Source organism: Passer domesticus, chromosome 4 (assembly GCF_036417665.1).
Source record: "Passer domesticus isolate bPasDom1 chromosome 4, bPasDom1.hap1, whole genome shotgun sequence".
NCBI classification, from domain to species: Eukaryota; Metazoa; Chordata; class Aves; order Passeriformes; family Passeridae; genus Passer; species Passer domesticus.
In genome coordinates, this window is record NC_087477.1 from 17,517,787 (window position 1) to 17,540,186 (window position 22,400).

The window sequence follows — 22,400 nt, forward strand, 5'->3', positions numbered from 1 at the left end:
CTGTATTTCCCCACATTTGAGGGTTCGTAGATTAATTTGTTATGAGCTGGGCGGAGTCAGGAAGAGAAGGAGCAGAGTGAAGATTTCCTTTCCTTTCTCAGCTGCCTGCTGCCCTCTTGTGCAATGATCTGCTCTCTACACTGGTGCATTTCCTAGCCATTCATAAAGGCAGTGATAAACTTGGAGTTGCTTATTGGTTTGATGAAACACTGGATTTGGGGTGCCGAGCTCAAACGCTTTTCTGTGTTTCATGCCTGGCAGATCTTGTCCTCATATCAACTGGCACTGGCCTTGACCCCTTTGTCATTCATTGTCTCTACATCTTTTAAGGATTTTTTAAGGAAGAATGGAGAGAGCTGCTTTATCATAGTGTTTGTCTGATTTGTTGTGATAAGCTTCATATGAAACCTACTGTATTTCCTCCTACAGCTGGTTTGTGAGTGCTTCCCTCACTTCTTTGGCTTAGAAGGGAAAATCTTTCTGACTTGTTTGTTGTCAGGATATTCTCCTGGGGATGGTAAAGAATTAAACTTTATGTGGGCTACTAGCATTATGTTCAACTCTTTTTCCATTTTAATGGAATTGTGCAGCTGATGACCTTGCACCACCTGAACGTCTGAAAATTTCCTGGTAACAGAAAGGAAGCTGGAGGAAGTGTTACAGGAGGAAGAAAGTGAACTGGGATTGGGAGAACAAATGTTGAGAATTAGAATGGGAGGAAGATGGAGAACCAGGAGTGGGCAGTGAAGTTTAATAATAAGGTCATCTTCAAAAAATGGTAAGAGGTAAGAGTATTGTTTACAAAGAGTCTAAAAAGAGCAGGAGAACTCCTGGTAGGTTGTTGGACACTTAATGAAGGAACACATGGACACAGCATCCATTTGTACATCCTCTTGCAAAGGGAAAGGAGCTGCTGAAGAGCCTGATTGGTGTGGTAAGGGATGTGTTTAAACATGGGCTTCATGATGTTACAACACTAACACTATGTGACCTTCAGCTCTGTGAAGAGGAAAAGGGAAAACTAAAAGGGAAGTGGAGAACTTAGTTGTTATGTCTGTGGTGTATCTCAAAGCTCACTGTCATGACAGTGACTCAGCTTGCCGGTTCTGTCTGGAACTGCTTTGAATTTCCAAACTGCCATCAAAAGGTGGCAGTACAGCAGTGGAGATCAGCAGCTTAGGCAAAGATGTTTGAGTAGGAAACGTTCTCTTTCACCTTTGCTCCCATTACAACATGGGTCACCAGCACAAAGCAGAGAACACTGTAGGGAAATTTTGTAGTTATCTCTTTGTAGTGACAACTATTCCCTGTGGGTTTTCCCACCGGATGGAGGGATCCCTCCTGTCTTTGCACACAAGAAAACAGCAGGAATCATGTATGCTGGGATTCATCCAGAATTAACTGTTAGTCAAGTCTGACTCATCTCACTCAGTGAGATGAAGAAATACTCAGGAGCAATTTACCCCACTCCAGACCAGGTCTGTGAAACAGGTGGCTGGAAATCCCACAAGGATTAGTTCTCACACTGCTAACTACAAAAATATGTTCTTGAAGAAAAGAACAAGAGAAAATGGTAGTAGCTAAAATTGTTTAATATCACAGGCATATAAATTAATCAGACCACATAGTCCTTAGTACAAACATTCCCTTTACAGAAATGCAATAAATAATTAAATTAGATTAATCAATTGGTATAAAAATAAAGAATCCTCTCAGGAAAAGTAAATATTATACAAAATTGTATATACCATGCTAAAACACATCTCGAAGTGCCTACAAAGGGCACTTATGATCAAAATCATAAATATATTGTAAAGCCTCCCTGGGAGGTAATGAGCTTGTATGGCTTACATTATGTACTCTGTAAATGAAACACACATTGTTTCTGCAGAGTGCACTTAGTACAAAGAGAGTTCATCTCATGAAAAGAAAAAAAGTCAAGAGGGTGTACACATTTAGATTTGTGGTGTCTGGTCTAAAGTCACAAGTTCCTCCTGGAGCATCTTCATTTTTCCTTCTGAGAACACTGTTGCAGAACAAGATGATGTCTTCTTGAACACTGTTCTTCATTCATCCTATTCTTCAAATAGCACACCCTGAATAATACACTCAGTCTTTGATCACTCTTGACAAATCAAAGAGTGAACTCAAGTCCTCACATCTTGTAAATCAGTGCATATTTGAAGTGCACAGAGTTGCCCACAATGATTGTGCTGACACTGCCCAGGGGTGTGATGTTGGCCAAAATCACCTGTTGTAATTTTGTGATTAATATTCTCCATATGTAGCTGGACTGGCTTGTCCAATAATTTCAGTTTTCAGCAAGATCTCTCAGCAATTAATCCTCTAAAGTTACATTTGCTGCAGTTTCTCACTAGTTTTTTGAATACTACAAGTGAGCATTTTAAATTAACTTGTTCTGCAGGTACAAGAAATAACCTCAATTAATAAACAACTATATTGTGTTTAAAACAAGAAAAAAATAAGCTTTAGCACTATGTTTGGTGTGATAAAATCCATAGTTAAAAACGATGAAGCAAGTCACTAAGCAGAAGTAGGTGCATTGCTTATGCATTACGTGCTGCCTCTTGGACAAAACCCAGGCATTGCTGCAGTGTAGGCAGGAGTACCTAGTTAGCTTATGACATTCCTAGGGAATTGCTTCTCATTCATTAAATGTCCATCCCAGGTACACAAGTTGTTTCTCAATGCTTTGTAATGATTGCTAATAAATATGTAATACACAATGTTGTGTTTGTCAGGGCATGCTAATCCCATTTCGTGTGCACAACAAGGGTTTTAACAGGCTCTTTTAGAACAGTGATTTCAATGCACTTGGCAAGTTCCTGGAAAAAACATTTACAGATAAAGAAACACATACTTTGTACAAAAATAAAACTCTTTCTCCACAAACCTACACATGCAAATATTCCATGGAGCTGCATGAGAAATGCTGGTTTATTGGTTGTCCTCCTAGGACTCACATAAAAATGCACTTAATAATAAAGGCATTCAATTAAAACCCCTCCATAAAAACACAAATGTAGAAATATCAGCAGGTACGCTGTAACTGCAGGACATGCTTCAATGTTTTTGCAGTTGCTTGTATTCAAATCTGCGATGGAATTTTACCCAGACTTTAAAATCTCTTGCAGTAGCAGCTTTGCATAGTGCTCACCGATTGGTGATGAAGGGGCTTCATGGGTAGGTGAGTCAGAAAAACAGGGATAGAAGGTGCAGAAAGAACATAATTTAAACTCAGTACTTTGGTTACTTACATATGAGTAGTAGATATTTTTTAGAATGTTAATTCTGACACAGTAATGTGGAAACATTGAGGTATGAGAACATCACACAAAGGAAAAGCAAGTTTTGAAACAGAAAAAGGAAAGGAGAAGAAAAATATGTTCTAAATCAAAATGACCATCACCAGAAACAAGGAGAGTTCACTTGGTTTGCTGTGCCCTGAGGATCTTCCTTCCTCTTTCTGATGTACATTTTTGAGTAGGTTCACATTTCAGGACAGTGAAAATGTGGAGGCAGCAAAGCTTTTTTGTATTAGTTTTCCTTTAGGCCAACGACATTGGTAGGAATGGAAATATTTTTAATACTACCTCATTATTTTTAGAGGTAACTAAGCTTATAATTTTCCATCCTAACACTAGATGCAGTTTTCCAGTTTCCTCTCTCTACCACATTTCTACTAAGTAGAGAGAAAATTAGACAAAATGTTAATTTTTACTGGAAGGCTTTATGCTCTTTTCCAATATCAGTTTCCTCCTGTGGGGTTAATATCTGTTTGGGCAAATTAACCCAAATGGAAGAACCCAGAAGTTCAGAATCCTTGCAAGCAGAATATAATAAAGCTGCCAAAACTAGTTTTAAGTGATACTCGCTTTCATTTTTAAAAATTTCAATGGTATCTCTGGCCATAATTCCACATAAATGTTCAGTATTCAGGAGCTGTACAGTAAGGTTTCCATAGAACAAAAACTTGACAGATTTTTAAAGAAAAAATGTCAAATAACAAACTGTAAAAATTTATCAGGAGGAGAGAGAAGGAATAGAGTTAATGGTACATTAATATGAGGGTAGATGTTGTCCTCTGAGAAAGAGCAGTATGCATTGGAGCTGTTTCACTCTGACTAATCATCAATTGCTGTATTTATTGGACATTTTGCAGTGGCTGGTTGTACCAGCCTCTCATGCCTTTGCTGTATCTGTCATGTTAAGCTGGGGCAGTGTTGATGAAATTCCATTTTCCGAAACAGGATTCTCCCTCAGAATCCTGTATCTCCACTTAGAGCATGTGGGTTACATCTCTTCCCTATTGAATCCTGTGGCAAATGTGCCATTAGCTTCAAGATGTTAATCACAGCCATACAGTATGATTTGTAAATGTTTTTTCCAGTATTGAGAAGGCAGTTAAATGCAGGACATTTTTCCATAGTTAGCTAACACGCAGTCTAAGAATTTATAAATAAAGCTCTGTGTGTGGTATTATTGTAAATAAGGAAATCAGTCCAAGCAGATTCCTTTGAGGCTTCAAAACCCCTGAAATTTTTCTGTTAATTTTCTTTGAAAAGTTGTAGAAATTTCTGCATGGGATTCAGTTAAGATCAAAGCAAAAGTACGAAAGTAACCATCTCTTGTATTTCTAGTTTAGCAGAAGGGGGACAGTTAAGTCCCTTACAAGAGCTGTTTTTTGTGAAATTAGAATTTAATTTTCCCTGTAAGGTGGGGCTAGAATCACTTGCAAAATAGGATCCATCTTACAAATACTTATCCAAATAAGACACCTTAATATTTTGGGGAAAGTTTTCACTTACCACACACAGAGAACACATAATAGCACTAGGAAGTATTTACATTTTTCACATCTTAAACATAACATAGTGTCTGCTTTAAAAAATAGATTTTCAGTAGCCTTCAGCTCTGGTGTGTCCTACATTCGTTCTTGTATAGCTGTAAAAACAACACGTTGTTAGTAAGGATGTAAACTAAGGATATCTGTAATGGTTGGCAAAATGTCAAGAAGCACGCAGGAGGAATGAACTCTGCTTACCATTTGCATAAGATTTTCAAAGCCCTTCAAAAATTCTTTGGGGGTTTTCTTCTCATAAGATTCACATGTCTTCTCATACAACTCACAGTTCTGGAAGATAAAGAGAATCACGGTGCTTCTAAACAGCGCATCACAATCCTAAATCAAACCTCAAGCTTTCTCACTGAAAAATCAAGAGGGTTGTAACCAATGCCTTTTCTAGCTGGAAAAGCTTTGACAAAAGCTCTTTCAAAAGGGAAGGAATTTAGTAATGACACCTTTCATTCACTTTTTTTGCAGTGATCTCTGTCCTTCTGCCAGCACATTGTGTTGTTACCGAATACACATATGCAAAATTTTATGGTCACAGGGAATGCTTCTCCCAGAAATTCAAAATTTGGACTTTTTAATTTCCAAAGTTAATGAAAGGCAGATTACTGTTTCTAACAGATTTGCTTTCTACAATTCCCCCATTGCAGGGGGCTCCTGCTATAGAAAATAAGGCGCAATGATCACAATTATGAGCACTGTGAGGAAATCCTACCTTTCCAGAGTTTCTGTAGGTAAAGTTCTGCACGGTTCTAATGGCTTTGGTGAACTCCCCATTATCTTGGTTGCTTGCTGGTTGTAATTTCAGGATGCCATTCTTGAAGCAGGTCACAGCTGTGGACAGGCATCCCTCCTAGGGCAGGAGAAGAAGGAACTGTTTTAAAGCCAATGTTGCAGCACTTTTTCCTGCTAATGTTAGATTGTGGTCCATGTGCAGAAAAAAGTATCCAGGATATTAACTGAGAATATTCAGCTATACCTTTTCTTTTTTTAATTAGTTTTAAATACACAAGTGATATTGAGCCTTAGTTTGGCTGTTCTTGCATAATTACTTAAGTATTTCCTAATGAAATAAATGTCCACTTGGCTATTAATCATGACAGCATTTGAAAGAAAACAATCCTGAAGAGTCGATCAGTTACATGTAGTAGGTTTTCACTTGCTAAAGCATTTTATTTTTTGAAAATTACAAATATCTGTCAGCGCTATGTATGGGAATATACTTCCTATTCTTCCTCATTTTGGTGCCCTTTCTAATAATGCCTAGTTAATAATTAGAATTGACGAATACTATTAAATACTATTAAAATGCTGTTATATGATAGCATCAGAAATGACACAGAAACTATCCCCAAAACTAACCTAACAGTCAACAGAGAAAGTAAAGCAATATTTGCTGGAGCAAATTTAAGTTGCTTTCTGTTTTCCAAAGGAGGAAGCTGCTGATTGCACATATTAGAAAGGCTCCAAAGCCATCATCCTTCTCGGCATACCAACTGCTGCCCAAGCTGAGTCTCATCTGCCTTAAGAGATGTCACTGCAGTTTGCTGCTTGGGCAAGGACAAGGCAACCTTCATGGATGTTGCTTTGAGCAAATTTTGCTAGCAACATTCTGTGTTGGTCAGATAAAACATTTTATTTTCCTTAAAAGCCACACGTTTATGTTTGTTTCAAGCATCCTTACCGTAACTGGCCTTGCTTACTGGAAAAAAACTACTCGTGTTTTAAAGAGATTGATTTTCCAGCTGAAACTGAAAACATTTTGGTCTCATCCGTGCTGAGCTGAGAAACCAGCATTTCTCATCTGTGCTGCCTTTTCTGTTTTGCTGAGCTGTCACTTTTAGCTGAGGCAGCCAACGATCGGGCACCGCAATGATTGTGGGGCCCGGCGTGTTGTCACGGGCTGACACTTTGGGGGTGAGGCATGAAGGAGCACACACCACTGGAAATGGTCTGAGGGGAGCTAGAAATATGTAAAATATTTGTATCAGTGGCAGTTGGCAGCAGCACTCTGCATCTGACTCAAACTAGCTTTACAGATGAGCCTGTAGAGCCCTCGCTTCCGGAATAAGTGATCAGTGGGGTGAGATACAGATCCAGGGGCACGTCAGCATCTTGTCACTCAGTGACACTTCAGCTGCCAGTCACCAGCAGGAGAGCTCATTTGCCCTCCAGACTGGAATTGCCTCAGCCTTAACACTGCTTTTTTACTTTTTAACATTGCTGTTTTCCCTTGAATTGATGTCCTCTAACCTCTCTTTAGTCAAAGGAAAGGATACTTCATTGTTGAGAGTACAAGGAAATTATATTGAGATTGACTGGCTAACAGTCCACACAAAAGAACCTCAAGAAAGCCAAAATGGATCGGGATAAACCACCTAATTCTCAATGTTATACTAGGTGATTTTCTCATTGAATATTCAAGACCAAGTGCAAATCTGGCATGAGCAGGTTCTAAAAAGAAAAAATCCAAATATTTTGATATTTGAATTGCAGTTATGTGAGCAACTTTTTATTAAATTGAGTTTCACTAGGCTGTGGTGGCACCTAATCACTGAGTGCTGTTTAGCACTGTGATACATATTTTAGTCACCGTGTAGGATGAAAAGTTTGTTGATTTGGTTGCTAGTGATAATTACTATTAGCACACTAATGTTTTTTTATGTTTTGCATCAGAAGCTGAACCCATATCAATACTTTATAAATATGTGAATTCTCTGTCTTCTCTAGTATTCAGAGGAGGCACTTACGACCTCCCAGAATCAGACAGTAAAGCTCTATGCTGCAAGTGAGCTGTTGTTTTCCTTCCTGAGGTGAGCATGACTTTTTTTTAAGACAAAAACCCCAACAACCTCATTAAGCAATTAGTCACTAGTTGTCTCTGCTTAGTTTCAGAAGCAGTGGCAAACGCTGGATTAAAATGACAGCAAATAATCTCCTCCTTTTCACTTTGACACCACAAGTTAGAAAGAGTTTTAGTGGAAAAAGCCCAGCAATGAGTTTGTGCACTGAAGCTGTTTCTAGCAATTCAAAGGAATGCATCTGGTTTCGTCATGCTTCTGTATAATTTTTGGCAAGTTAAGCATGTACCGAGCTGTAAAGCCTAGGAAGAGGCTAACCAAAACCTGTGTGAAATGAGGTGAGTTTTTTTCCTTTCTTCTTGTAGCTGCTTGCAAGGGAGTTTAGAATCCTGAGTAGATAAATTTTTAAGAATGTCTACAGCTTTTATGGCATAGTAGTGCATAGTGATGGCTTTTACATGTCATTAAAATTGTTTGTGCTACAAAATAGGGCTCAAAAACTTAAAGACAGTTGATAACACAAGTATAATATTAGGTAGCCACAGGTTGCTCTACACACCTCAGTTGCATGTTCAGGGATTATCAAAGTAGCATGCATTTACCCTCCAAGTTTTTAAGACGTGATTTTACTATGATTAGCATTTAAATTCACAGTACATCCTGCATCCTACCACTTTTGAGAGTGCATAGACTTGGTGACTCATTGTATATAAGAAGATCTGAACCTTGGAAGATGCAAAATATCAGCACTAAATAATGTATAAATACATATCTGCATTAAAAAGGAGTTCACAGGGAGCTGCTCTTGCATTTTTAACTGGTTATAATCTGAAGAGAATATTCGCAAGTGCAGTTTTTCTTTCTGTTGGTAGCACAGTCCCTGCACAAATAGTCTCAGAGAGAGCAGTGTGACTGCACATGAGAGGAGGCACTCGTTGACATGGTTTTGCAGTGCCACTCTTGCCATTTGGCTGCAGTGGGAGGCAAGGGGGGCAGCTCAGCCAAGCTGGAGCTCATGGGAGCTAGAGGCACTTCCACTCCAAATACCTGCATCCTCAAAAGCACTGCTGCTCGTCTGGGTCGTGTATGAATCCTTATTCTTAGCACTGGTTCTTAATAAAATGGAATTTGTGCAACTCTGGATCTATTGGTGGGTTATGATACACATAAAATAGCAAAATAGTAATTGTGATGCCAAAACATAAACACTTCTGCTATTAAATATCCAGAAAAGGAACTTTTAGAAAGTATTTTCTTATTCAGTCTAGCTTGCATTAAGAGTACTATGTCAGAGATGTGAAGAAGAAGACATTATCCATTTGTCAATGGAATAAACCAGCACAAAATCAATATTATATAATTATGAAAAAAATGTTAAAGCAGCCTCACCACAAAGTTTTCTGGTGTATGCAGCAATTCAGCATCCTAAAATAAAACAAATCTAAGTTAGAAAAGTTTTAACATTTGAAAGTGATGTCCCTCATAAGATCTATACTAAGCAATATACAATGCTTGAAAGTAATTTCAATATTATGACAAATGCTATCACTTACCTTATCTTTCACCAGTCTTTTTAAGACTCCAATTCTCTTTAAAATCTGTTTGTATTTTACTGTTCTGGGTGAAGCTGCAGTCAGCATCATAGTGGAGCAGAAGAAAAGCATGCAGAAAATAATCATCCTCTTCATCCTGATGAGTTCTGTTTTAAAATGTGCCAGGAGCAAAGTTGTGCTGTTCAAGTGTACCACTCCAGTTTGAGCTGTGCTCAGGTAAGCTCTGCACCTACCTATATATTGCTCCCTGCTGGAGATGGAGAACCCACCCATTTCAGTTTGGAAAGCTTTGTAGAGTGGATTAATGAGTAACCCTTTTTTCTTTTCCACTGGCTAGGTGCATGTATGCAGGCTTGTGCGTGGGGGGGCAGGGATTGATGGGGTGAAAGAAAATGTGCCCCATCTGCACATTGGGCAGGAAAAAAGAGAAAAGGGTGAATTCCCATTTTCACTTTGAGTCAAGAAATGAACGCACTAAAAAGTTGGTACTTAGAAACCATAGGCCTAGGTAAACAAAGATTCTGCATTTTTTTCCTGTGTCCTGCAGCCATGAATCTCTTCCATCCATCTGCAGCTCTTCTATACTGTTCTGAAGCAACATGACAGGACTTCTTTCAAAATTTAAATTTATCTCACTTTATGGCTCCAAGGAGTGTTTGTCAGCTATATCCTCCTGCCATATATGAACTGTGGCTTTTTCATTCTCAGCTTGGATTGTGTTAAAGCTGTGAGTAAAAGCTCATCTTAGCATTTAAACCAGCTGAAATTTACTTTATATTTGCTTGGAACCAGTAGCAGATACATGAACAGATTGTGGAGGGCATGTCCATTGGGAGTGAAGGTTGCAGGGAGATACCTTGTCCTGGGAGAGATGAATCCCTGGAGCACGTCCATTACCAAGAGGGGAGCAGCACTGGAAGAGCAGGGACTAAATCCTGGTGTGTCAGTCCCAAGGGACGCTATTGCTTGTGGCAGTGATTCAATGCTTGTGGCACCTAAACACATTCAGTTACATCCTTCAGCAGCTGAGAATTTCCTTGGGAATGCAGAGGAAAGTATGAAGTCCAAACAAAAGTCTGTGCAGGCACTAGGGACTTACTGTCCAGCTCTAGGAGTCAGTTAATTTTAAAATCACCGATCTTGATATTTCATCACAAAGAGGGGGAAACCAGCTTTAAATTACTTTTATGTGTTATCATTATTTAATTACTATCAATAGCGTTGAAGGGTTCCTATGTGATGTTAGTAGAGAGTTAAAGTCACATGGGCACCTTCACCTATGATGAATAAAAAGATGATCATGTGTCTGTCAAATTACATCTTTTCCTCTGAAAATCTGAGGATTCCAGATGGCTTTGGGGATGCTTTACATAATCTACAAAGAGTTTGGACTGCAGTTGGATGTCTGGCAAGCTGTGCAATATTCTGACATGGTATAAAATGTCCCTGTATAAATCTGTCTGGTGGGTGAGTCTGGGCTGTCAGGCTTGGTCACTTGTTCATTGCTCATTTAAAAATGAGTGTTTGAGCTGGTGAGAGCTCTATCTGACATGCTCTGGCATGTTTCTTTTCTGTGTACAAATAATTACTTACTCTGTGCTGTTTATGTGCTTAAGTAGCTTTTCACCATTCAGAAAAGGAATAGCCTAAAGGAATAAATTTTATAGGTGTATGTGTAAATACACAACTGCACTCAGAGTCTCATGCATGCACACACAGACTCTGTCCTGGTGAAAGGGGTAGCTACTAACACCCAATAGAAGAGAAATTCTGAAAAATGAGAACTGAAACAAGTAAGAAAAAAATACTTTCTTCTACCACATAGTCTGAAATTTTATTTCTTGAAGAAAAGGTAGTGTGATGATTTCCCCCCCCATGGAAGCATCTTAAAATAATTTTAGATAAGCAACACAGCTGCATTGTGAAGTACAGAGGATCTCATTAGGTTTTATTTGAAATGTCTGTTAATTTATAGCTAGGACTCATTAAAGGAAATCAACAGCATCTTTGGTTTGAGAAACCACATGGTGACCAATACTTCTTTTTTTCTTCTCTCCCTCCATCCCATTCCTGGGAAGCAGGATTTTTTTTGTTGTGGTTTTTTTTTTTTTTTTGGTTTGTTTTGTTTTTTGTCTAACACCTCCCTGAGGCTGCTGAGAACACAAAGAGATTATTTCCAATGGTGGTGTTCTTTACACAAAGAGGGATTTGGTTCTGCTCCTCTTTACCATAACCTTTACCTAGGTTGTTGCCTGGTAAAATGGATGAACGTTCATTTATCCTCAATCCACTTTTTGATTTACTATTGGAAGTGTTCATAGTAAAGAAACAGGCTGGTGCTAATGTTTGCTTTTACATCTTTTGTCAGTATTTCAGCTGTGGATTCTTCTGGGATTCTCTTGAGACCAGCTACAATAGGTGGTCATGGTAGCACTATCAGCCGTTTATACATCTTTATTTGGTTGATAGGTTGGAAACTTCCCACTTGGATGTGTAACAGGACTCTGTTAACTGTGACATCTTGTGGTGCTTGGCAGTGTTTCATGCAAAGAGATCCGTGTAGGTTTGTGCTGGTCCAGACACCTTCAGAACCACTTAAAACATGAAGTTAATGCACAGTGTAACTCTCCTTGTGTTTTCAGAAGCACGGGGCTTAAAGGGGCAGAGGCAGATCTCCACCAAAATCATGGCAGGCTCTTCTGAGCTACTCCAGATTAAATCAGTTATATCTGAGATCAGTTTTAAAGCTGGTGGAGTAAATGGGAAGTTAAACAGGCATTTGACAATGTGGTAACTTGTATTTGCATATCAGATCTCTAAAGCTGCTGTATAGTCTTCTGTTTTGTGTTAGAGGCTGTAAGGCCACAAGAACTGCATCAAGGAAGCCATGCTGACAGAGAAAGTGAAATGCAGGGACAAAGGAGGACTTCCTCTATTGTCTAGGCAGTGGAGAAAACTCCTTGATATCCCTCTTATCAGATAAGAGTGAGCAGCAAGTTTTTTACATACGTCACTGCTCTCTTGTGGCTTAGGAACACGCTGAGTCAAACAATGACAGCCTCTCTCACCCTGTCGCCGGCCCGGCCGCACAGGGATGGCTGGAAAGAGGAAATGTGAGAAACCTCCCGGCCCAGCCCCGCCGGGCCGAGTCCTCCTCTTTCCTCTTCGCGATGGTGCCACCCAAGAGCTGCATGACTTCGACCCTGAAAGCCCGGTTCCCCCACCCACATTTTCCTTTACAGGAGAACTGAATGGAGGCTTTTCCCATGGCTTAGTCATTGCTATGGTTCAGCCAAAAAAGTCTGTAATATACAGGGCTGCTTTCAAAGAATTTTTATAACTTAGGTTTGTGAAATTTCATGTGTGTACTATCCATGACTTGGGGGATTTTAGGAGACAAGGGGAGAGAGTTATGCTGGAAAATGGAAGACTAGGAAGAAGATTCCTGTGAAACAGATTTAGAAAAACTAGTCTTTAAAATATTCCTGACAGCTTTGCAAGACCTCTTGTAATCTTATTTTCCTATTATAAGCTTTGGTATAATTCTTTGGTCTTTTAACTTTGCTTTGTAAAGAGAAAACCTAACCTGGGAAAAAATCTATTATTAACTTGTATTTGCTATAAAAAATCAGAGTAAATATAATTCTGAATGTTGAGACAGACACTAAAATATTAATAGGCAGCAATCTAAAATCATTTACATTCTCTATAATCTCTATAGTTCCTCCAGGACTAACTTGTAGCCTATTTCTTTCCTATCCTGCCCCTAGGTCAAGCCAGTAATGCTTTTTAGGCACATAATTTGATGTATTTATGTCCTTAACAACTACTAATGACAAACTGTACTAAGGAAACATCCTGTCAACACCTAGAGCCTGAGACAAGCTTAGACCCACTCTGCACAGAGCCAGATATTCAGAACTGTCCTCTTGTGGGCACATCCTTTTAAGTCTCCTTTAGTGGTGGGAGCAGCCTCCCACCTCCTGGAAGGTGGGATCTTTCCCTGTACGTAGGATGGAAGAAGCCTCACTGTGTGACCAAGTGGGATCTTCTGCCACTGCAGTAAGCCATATCATGCAGTTCCTTTCACATCTCAGCTAAAACCTCCTGCATAAGGCTTGAGCAGTTTGATCTCTGTGACTAAGAGCTTAGAGCTGTGCCTGAGCTGTGTTCAAGCTTTCATAGAGAGCTTCATTCTTCTTTAAGGTCGTGTTCATAATCTTTCCTCACTACCAGAGGACAGCCACGTTCAGAAGACAAGGCAGCAGCTGACAGGATGTTTGGCTACCACAGTTCTCTTAAAATTTTGAGGGCAGAAGGGAGTTGTTCAGCTGAAAGCCACAGATGGGGACAGGCTGAGGCAAGTCATTGCTTCTGCTCTGTGTGGCAGCCAGGACTTCTGCTGCTCAGGGGTTTGATGTATGGCAGGTCTGCAGGTCTCCTTGTGAAGGAAGGCACACAGCACCACCTTTCTACCACAGGAGTGTTGTCTGTTTCCCAACATTCCCAACACATTTCCCAATGATTCCAGTAAGAGACAAGCCTATGTGTGAAAAGCAGGAATGTGGTAATGCTGAAACCCAACGGCGTGTATCATGTTCATCCCAAATATTGAGAAAGAAAAATCAGAAGAGATACACACAGGTTTTGGACAGTGAATGGAGGATGCAGGGTGGAACAATGCAAGATGCTTCCTTTGTTCATTTACTGTTGTTAATGAACAGAAGGAGCAAAAGTCAGAGGAGACTGACTCACTTCTGTGTTACAATACCAGTAGCATAAAACAAATAACCACTGAACCGTTACAGGTTCAAGGTGTGTGTGGTGCACAGTCTGGTACATTGGGAGCTGGGGCTCCCTATGTCTTGATGTGCCTTGCATGGTGATCAGCATGATACCAAAGTTTGAAGTTTGATAACAGAATTCATGGTTTGATGTTACAGATTCTTTTGGAAGTCACTCCCAGGGTTTGGTGAAGCTTCTGAGCTGGTGTGGGATTTCCACAGCAGTGCAGTTGTTCCTTCTTACACAGTCTAAAGATAAACACAGGGCACAGCCACTGAGGGGCTGTGGCCCCTTTTGCCTCCTCCAGCAGATCTGATTTGATTTGGCCTTTATAATAATTTTTACATAAAGTTATCTTCAACATAAACTGCAATTTTCTCCTTTTAATTATTGTTATTATTGGTAGAAGCAGATGACTGAATGCCACTTATTTCTGACTGGTTCTGCTTTCTGGTTTTCAGGTACTGCCAAAATACTACAGATTGTACCCTCTTTCATCTATGTATATGTGTTTACTGTTTATACTCAGTTTCTAATAGAATTATTTTTAATGATAGTGTTGATTCCAAATCCTATGAACTCAGTCACATTGCTCTCCTGCCTTTTCTTTTGTGTCTTCCCAGGGACGGTGTCACATCTCATGTTGCTGGGGCACCACTGGCACAGCAAGCAGTGAGGACAGAGAAGCAGTGTGACATTGCACTGGAGGATGCGGTCTGCCTCCCTTTGGAGTGACTCCAAGTCTTTGCTTGCACACCAGCTCCTCAGCTTGCCCTGAGCACCACCGCTGTGCTGTGTGTGCTGCAGACCACTGGGTCAGCCACCCGATGTGTGCTTCAGCCCCTGCAGCAGAGGGGAGGCTTTGGTGTCACACTGTGTAGCTGAAGGGAAGGCTGAGGCAGAAGCCACGTCTGCAGTTCTCAGGGAGTACAAATGCAGGTGCTTTCTTCAGTAGCAAAGCCATTTAAAGAAATTCCTACTTCAGGTCACTGCTACTCTCTGTCACAGTTTGTCACAATCTGATGAGCCTCTGTTATCAGGGCCTTGGGTCAATACAGTGAAATCCCTCTTGCAAAGGCCTTGAGAGCCTGTTTGTTTAGCTTTGTTTTAATTGCAATCACTTGACTGTCAACCCTATTTTCTCCTTAGCACACCTAACAAATTTGCAAATAGAAATGAGTTGCCAGAAGCCTGAAACTCGCCTTCTGCTGGCTTTACTGTTGAACACAACTGTGATCTCCTATGCAACCAGTGCCTCCTTAGCACATGATGCTGAGGGGCCAGTGGCTCCCACTGAGCAGCATTGTTCCAGGAACAGCAATTTGGTGCCAGTGCAGACAGTATTTCAGGATTCTGGCAGAATTATTTTATAGAAGAGTGTTTAGGGGAATCCTAACTCTGCACTCTTGCCTACCTTTAGGACTCTTGGAGGTATGATGGTATTGTTCAGGCAGGATTTGTCGTTACTTTTCAGGTGGTTGTATCAATAAAAGCCCTGATGCAGAAGTAGCTATACTAGTCTAGAACTCTCTTAAATGGGAATACTCTTCTGTTTCTCATACATTAATTGCTCTGGTAATGAAATGCACTTAGTTATGACTTTTAACTTCATAAATAGATCTGCTGTTTAACGTTTACAGGAGGTTGAAGAATGCTGAGGTGACTAGCTTGTGCTATCCTTAACAGATAAGCTAGTAACATTGTAAAAACAGTCTTGTTTTTTAATTTTTTTCCAGATGTCTCTGTCTTCATCTGTAAGTAGCCGTATCTAACTCAGGGATGTGTGCCTGTGCCTGCAGATTTATCTGTTATGTGCACACACATACAGATTTGAGAAGCTATATAGCAGAGTTGTTTGCATAATGAGTTTCATTTCTCTTCACAGGTCAGCACCTTAAGCGAACCTTGGAAAAACTATTGTGTGAGCAGTCAGCACACCAAGGCAGCAGCACCCGTTGGGTAGAGCTTGTCTTGGATAAAAAGCTGAACGCTGTGGTTTCACTGACTTGTCGTTGAAACCTTGTGGTTTCTGTGTAGGAGGCTGTATAGGCTGGACACATTCGACATCCTTGTTTCTGAGCTGTGAAATCTGTACATCTAATTTATGAAAATTATCTCTGGTTCAATTTTATTCTTTTTGTTTTAATGAAGTCAATATATTTTCCTTGCATTCAGTAGAAACAGTAATGGAAATTTTTTAAGATGCATTGTGAGCATTTTTGACCTCAAAAAGCGAGACAAGTCAAGATATTCTTGGTTATGATTAAAGTTTAGGAAGGAAATTTTAAATTAAACACAGAGAGCCAGATGTGAGAGGAAAGCATTTTCTGAAGTGTGAAGACAAATAGAGTAAGTAACTGTGGGAAATGACAGAGGCATTTTAAAATAAAATCTTCCACCTGAGAATTTGGTTTTAAAATCCCCAAACAGCTTAATAAGATAATTTAGAATAAACTATGGTACTGGTACCATTTAAGGTAACCAGCAGTATCTCTTCTAGTCTGAAAGGGTGGTCTAAATAAATATTTTTTTTTAAATCCAAGACTAAAGAATCTAAAAGTAGGACAGAGAGAGGGAGCTGCAGCAGAAGTGGTAGCAATCACAACAGAACATAATGGGACAGTTGATCAGTTGAGTGTTTTTCCTTCTGTAGTTGAGTTCCACACGGCAATCAGTGAATTGATTCTCAGGATGACAGAATCATCACTTAACTGGAGCCAGGAGAGCTATGGATCCACCTGTATGACTCCTCCCCTCACTCTCTTCCCTTCTGCTCTGGTGAGTGCCTCCCATCCTGTAACTCCCCAGAAAGCTGAGCTGCAGCAATACAGAACACCTGAACCTCTAATATTGGCAAATCCCATTCCCTTCACTGCTGGCAGCAGTGACTGCATTGACTGTGCCCAAACTTTGAGTTTGCACCAACAACAGTTTTGCCTCTGCCAGGCAAGTTCCCAGAGGCATTTCACCATTCACTCTAAATGAACCTATGGGAATGACTTAAAAATGAGCAAAGACCTCTGGATAGAAAACAAAGGAAAAGAAAAATAACATTCAAGTTAATAAAACAAAGTGTCTTGCTGAAATGTAAGTGAAATTACTGTTTGTGTGGAAAAAAACTACTCGGTGTGTTTGTGGGAGTACCAAAATCTGTCTGAAAACATAGTCAAAGCATTCTTTGTGAATAAAGATTGAAAGTGTGATCACCCACTTAGCTATTTCAGAGGGATGATAGCACGGTTCATCTTAATAATTTTCAGTAATTTCCATATCAAAACATCAATAGAAGACCATAGATTTTAATTCCTCGTTACTGTCTCATTGGTCCATCCTGGAGAGTTGTTCCTTTTCAAGGAAAAAAAATTAAAAGTGTTACTCTAACATTGTACCTTTGACTGGAAAATTGAGGTGCCTTGTCCTGCTTGTGTTTTCATAAATCTCAGACAGTAAATATGATGTCTGCATCTGTCAATGAATATACAAGAAAATAGTAAAACTGGTTTCTAAAATTACTCTTCTGTTCAAGGACATTTTTCTTGCCTGTTACCTATGAGCTTCTTGCAGACTTTACCATTGATGCATGTTCCTTGAACAGGACAGTGCTGTTTCTCTGATTTCTTGTGGGAAACCAAGAGGCAAACGAGGAGTCAATGAAGATCCTAGCCCAGAACAATGGTGGCTTTTGAAAATCACATTTTTTCCCATTATCACTGCAAGATATGCAGATAGGCAAATAACCAAGGATTAGCTTTCTTTTGAAGCACCCAAATTTTACCCAGAAGCAGTATCATAGGATTCATCATTCCTTCCCATATAGCTCAGTTTCCACTCCTGGATCCTCCTCTTCTGATTACCATAAGGATTACACAACTACTTTGTTATTCAACCCATGGAAAAACCCTGTCAATGCCTCTTCTACTTGGTAGGTAACCCTTCCAGGATAGTTGCATCTCTTAAATCTCCCCTTGTGCAGGTTTGAACCCCTATGCTGAGGGCACAGCTGAAAAGTCAGAAGAGATGCCGATGGCACTCCAAAGGCTGCAGAATGTTTGTACTTGACACAGCTGCACAAAGGGCAAAAATGTGAAGGGAAGTGGAAACATTTAACCTGAGAACAGGAAAACTCACGAGAATCTCAGAAACTGCAGAAAAAAGGAGACAAAGATGTAATTTCCAAAACAATACCCGGAGGTCAAAGGAGGCTGATCCGCTTTCAAACACTGTTTGTGCTGGAACTGCAGGGAGAGGTTAAAGAACGTGCTGTGAAAAATGCAGAGTGTGGCAGAGAAGCAACAGACCCTGAGGATTTTTTGGGGTCTCTTTTCCTTGCCATTGCCCTCTCCAGCACTGATTTGACCACGCTGAGAGAAATGTCGCCGTTCACTTTAAATAGCATTTAAATTGAGCAGAGATGAAGCAGTTCTACCCTCTGATATAACCATGTACCATGGAAGCTCTCCTTACTCGTTGTCTGAGCTGCATTGTTTTCTCCTTTATTGCTAGACCTAGTTCAGTGCACAAACTTTCCCTCTTAGCTCTGTTCATCGTATCCTGATTTATTTTATTAAGTTTGGGCAATTTATGTCAAAGCTAATAAATAACTAGAAATATAAAAATGTTCTGTGGGGATGCTTTCATATGATCATTTCAATTTTCCATTAATTATATTTAATGATGAAGTTTTATCTGAAATAGTTTTAAAATCTGGGAAATAGACCTTTCTTCATTGTTTAAAGCAGAATGTCCAACCTGCAGTGAGATATTTTTTTTTCTTGCTCATCTCAATAGTTGCAGTGTGTTTTATGCCACTTCATATGGTTTCTGCCAAATTAAAAATGCTCTCCCTTGTTTAGGTGATCAGTCTAACATTTACAGTCATTCTCTGTGCTTTCTTAGATTTTTATAATTCAGAACGCATGCTCTGAAAAATTTTTGTTTTTTTCACAGGTGACAAACAGTGCCAGGGTTATATACAGTGAGTAACCAGTATTCCAGAAGATGTTGGACAAAGGAAAATGACACAAGTAAAACCAGACCTTCGGTATAAAAAACCTGAAGTTGGTTCTTGTCCTTTGTACTTGATGCAGGAGGGTGAAGTGATCTGATATGAAAAAAGGAGGTCAGTAAGCCAGCATGCCAAAGTAGAAAGACCCAGGCACTTGAAGGCAGTTCATAAGGGGCAGGTATAATGTAGGTTAAAGGTAAAAGAACTTCTGCCTTAATAATTTTTGTCTGCTTCTAACAGGGCCAGGACAATTTTCATTAACTTCCAGGCTAGGGAATGTGGATTTGCCAGCTGTTCAGACAGGTAGTAGTTTCCTTTTTCTCTGACAAAAAAACAAGTAGTGAAACTTTTGGAATTCAAACTGTCTTTACACTGCTCCTTGATGTTTAAAGAAAGAAAATGTTTTTATTAAAGCTGAGAGGATGGTCAGGAGAAGCCAGTAATTTGTACCTTAAATTGTCTTCTCTGTATAAAGTTGGATTTCATACAATACATTGTCTTCTCATTAGTGTAAATCATTCTTCAGTGATTAAAATCTTCCATAAGTTAGTGGAAAATGGCCTAATATGGGTTGCTTTGGACTGCTGTGCCTTATTAGTTCTTTAGACCTACACAGCACTTTATTGCACCTAGTGAAAATGAGGTAAAAGAGCCTTATTTAGCTATTTTTCTGTTCCCGTTTTATCTATTGGCTGGAATGAGTCCCTTTAGCTGCCTCTTGCCCTAGACTTCTTCCAAGAAATCTGCATATTCCTTACTGAAGAGATTTAAGGGAACTTGCACCTCCAGGTTGTTGATTGACTTTTCTTCTCCTGTGAGCCAAGACTTTTTCAAGAATAACTGTGCATGAACAAGAGCAGCTCAGTGCCAGGGTGGGCATTCACATATCTGTGTATAAATCAGAGCAGCTGAATCCACACCCCTGTTGCCTCTCAGTCTAGTACTGAGAAAGCTTCCCAGGGCTGATTAGTCATTTGAGTGAAGTGCAATAAATGTCAGAGAAACTAATTAAAACAGAACCTCACTGAGTGTGAGGCATAGCTGCTCTCTAGTGGACTTGTGAATAGTGTCAGCAGCTCTGAGTACACTTATCCCCAGAAAATAATAATATAGATATTCTGCTGAGAGATAGAAGGTGAAAAGTCCCTACACCTGTGAGTTCCGCTGCTTCACTTTCTTGTCACCCCTTCTCTTTGTGGCTGACTTATACCAGAGCTGCAGTAAAAAAAAAAAGCTTTAAAAATTATCTCCGGTCCAGTGCTGTGGAGAGGCAATATTTAATTGTCTGTATGCTGTGGGTTTGGTTGCAGAGGACAGTGTTTCCACTTAGCATCCTGAGAGTGACAAGTATCTTAGAGCTAAGGGAAACTGTTTTATCGGAAAAGAGGGAGGTGTTCAAAGCACAAGTGCTTATTTCCTGAGGCGGCACAGAAAGCAGAAGGAAAAATATCTGCTGCACAAAGGACCTTCACTTTTGGGAACATGAGGTCTTCTTGGGCTTTCTCGAGAGACAAGTTAATGATTTCTGTGGAGTTGAAGTCAAATAAGTGCATGCACACAGAGGGCCTTGGGAAGGCAGGTCCTTGGGGCTGGATGTTGTATGATGCAGTGCTCCCTACCCCCCGGGACAGCACTGCTATTCCTGACCTTCCCAGCAGCTGCACCGACTCACTGTTTAGCCTGCTGTCCACTACATTTCAAGGAATTCTCCTACATCCACCAAAATGCCCCAAGCAATGATCTCCTTCCTGTATTGATTCACTGAAAGATAATCTTAAAAAGAATTTGAGAACAAACCTATCAGTTACAATCTTTTGTTGCAATAATTTCAGCAAAAAATCAGTGACACATTTCATAAACAGCCCCTGAAAAACTTAGGGACCAAATAGCGTGATTCAAACCCACTAAAGGTTTATTGGAGAGACTGAAAAATTAGTCTTTAATACTATGACCAAAATTAAGTGTGCAACAAATTGCCTTCTGGAGAGAGCCTTGGTGCTGTGCAAGAATTGTTCAGACAAAGTACCGGTGTGTTTGTGAGTGTATTTTAGTCACAAATCCAAACAGCTCCAATGACACTGCTGTGAAGAAAGGCAACTCCATCCTTGCAGGAACTGGGACACTCACAGTGATAAAACTGCTTTGATTATGAATTCTCTGGTTACATTAAATCACATTAATTCTTTTCTGGCAGGGACAAAGTCCACAGTTTCTCATTGTTAATTTGTTGCTCATGCATAGTTGTTTGCATCTCCCATTGGGAAGGAGTTCACTGACTCCTTCTCCTATCTAAGTATCTTGAAAGAGGGTATGTGGTTCTGTGCCTGAAGTGAGGAGCTAAACTAAGAGTCTGGAAGGGCTTCCACCTCTGCAGAGCAGAGTATTAAACACCTTCCTTTTACTGAAATTGAGGAAAGACTTCCTTACCTTATTAAGTAAAAAAAATTGGGATTTTGTAGTCTATGTCCCCAAGTAAATGGATATATTGTCTATTGCCCTTTCCATTGTGTACATTTGAACATGTGAGGTATTGTTCTTTGGCATTACACAAGCACCTAACCCTTAATATTGCAGTACAGATGATAGCAGTGAATGGGATGTAAATCTGACTTTTGCTACCCTTATGGACCATGGCTTCCATCCTTTGGTGGGAGTGAGGTAATGGTGGTTTAGATGAAAAAGGCTCAATCTTTAAAAACAGGAAGTGCTTTTTTTTATCCATAGGGAACTTAACGGGCACATCTGAAGGATCACCTTGATCTGTGAAAATATGTTGGTCTGATCTCTGCAGAGGTGAAAATATGTACATGAAAACTAATATTGTCTATTTCCTTTTTGTTCAGCTTCCTGTATGCAGAGCCCAGGTTGTTTATTCTTGTGAATGATGCAATGGGTTAACGGATAGTATGTGGGTTATCAGTAAGGAAATCTGAAGGTATAAGGACCATAACAGTACCTAATGTTTCACTTTGATTAAACTGGTGGAATTCTATCTAAATGGAAAATGGTGAAGGCGTACAGCCTTCATTTCATCAAGAGGATACGGTAGGAAGTAACTCAAAAGACAAATTGTCATATTATTTCTAAATTATTTTCATATTATTTCTAAATTATTTTCATAATATTTCTAAATTATTAAATGCCTTGAGGACTTTCAATTCAAAACTCATGCAGTCTTCTTACAAAAGATTTTACAAAATACATGCATAGTCCTTCCTTGCCAAGACTGAGATTTAGGGAATTGTGAGGCTCAGGGGAAAGGTTTGGTGGATTTACTTAGGAGCTAAGAGGAATCACCAGGAGGTCGCATTCTCTAACTTAGCTTGCACAAGAGAATGAGCGAGTTTCCTTTTGGATACTGCTTCCATGACAAGCAGTCTTGT

At 39.8% G+C, this 22,400-nt stretch overlaps 1 protein-coding gene across 1 annotated transcript in view; it reads right to left on the reverse strand.

Moving 5' to 3' along the window:
• Positions 1 to 1,764: 1,764 nt before the first annotated feature.
• IL21 (interleukin 21) overlaps positions 1,765 to 22,400 on the reverse strand; it is a 28,782-nt gene continuing 8,146 nt past the window's right edge. The window contains exons 2-5 of the mRNA XM_064416438.1: positions 9,064 to 9,099; positions 5,589 to 5,726; positions 5,066 to 5,155; positions 1,765 to 4,965 (exon numbers count right to left, since the gene is read on the reverse strand). Coding sequence (XP_064272508.1) covers positions 4,930 to 4,965; positions 5,066 to 5,155; positions 5,589 to 5,726; positions 9,064 to 9,099 — 300 coding nt within the window. The 3' untranslated portion in view covers positions 1,765 to 4,929. The remainder of the gene's footprint in view (positions 4,966 to 5,065; positions 5,156 to 5,588; positions 5,727 to 9,063; positions 9,100 to 22,400) is intronic.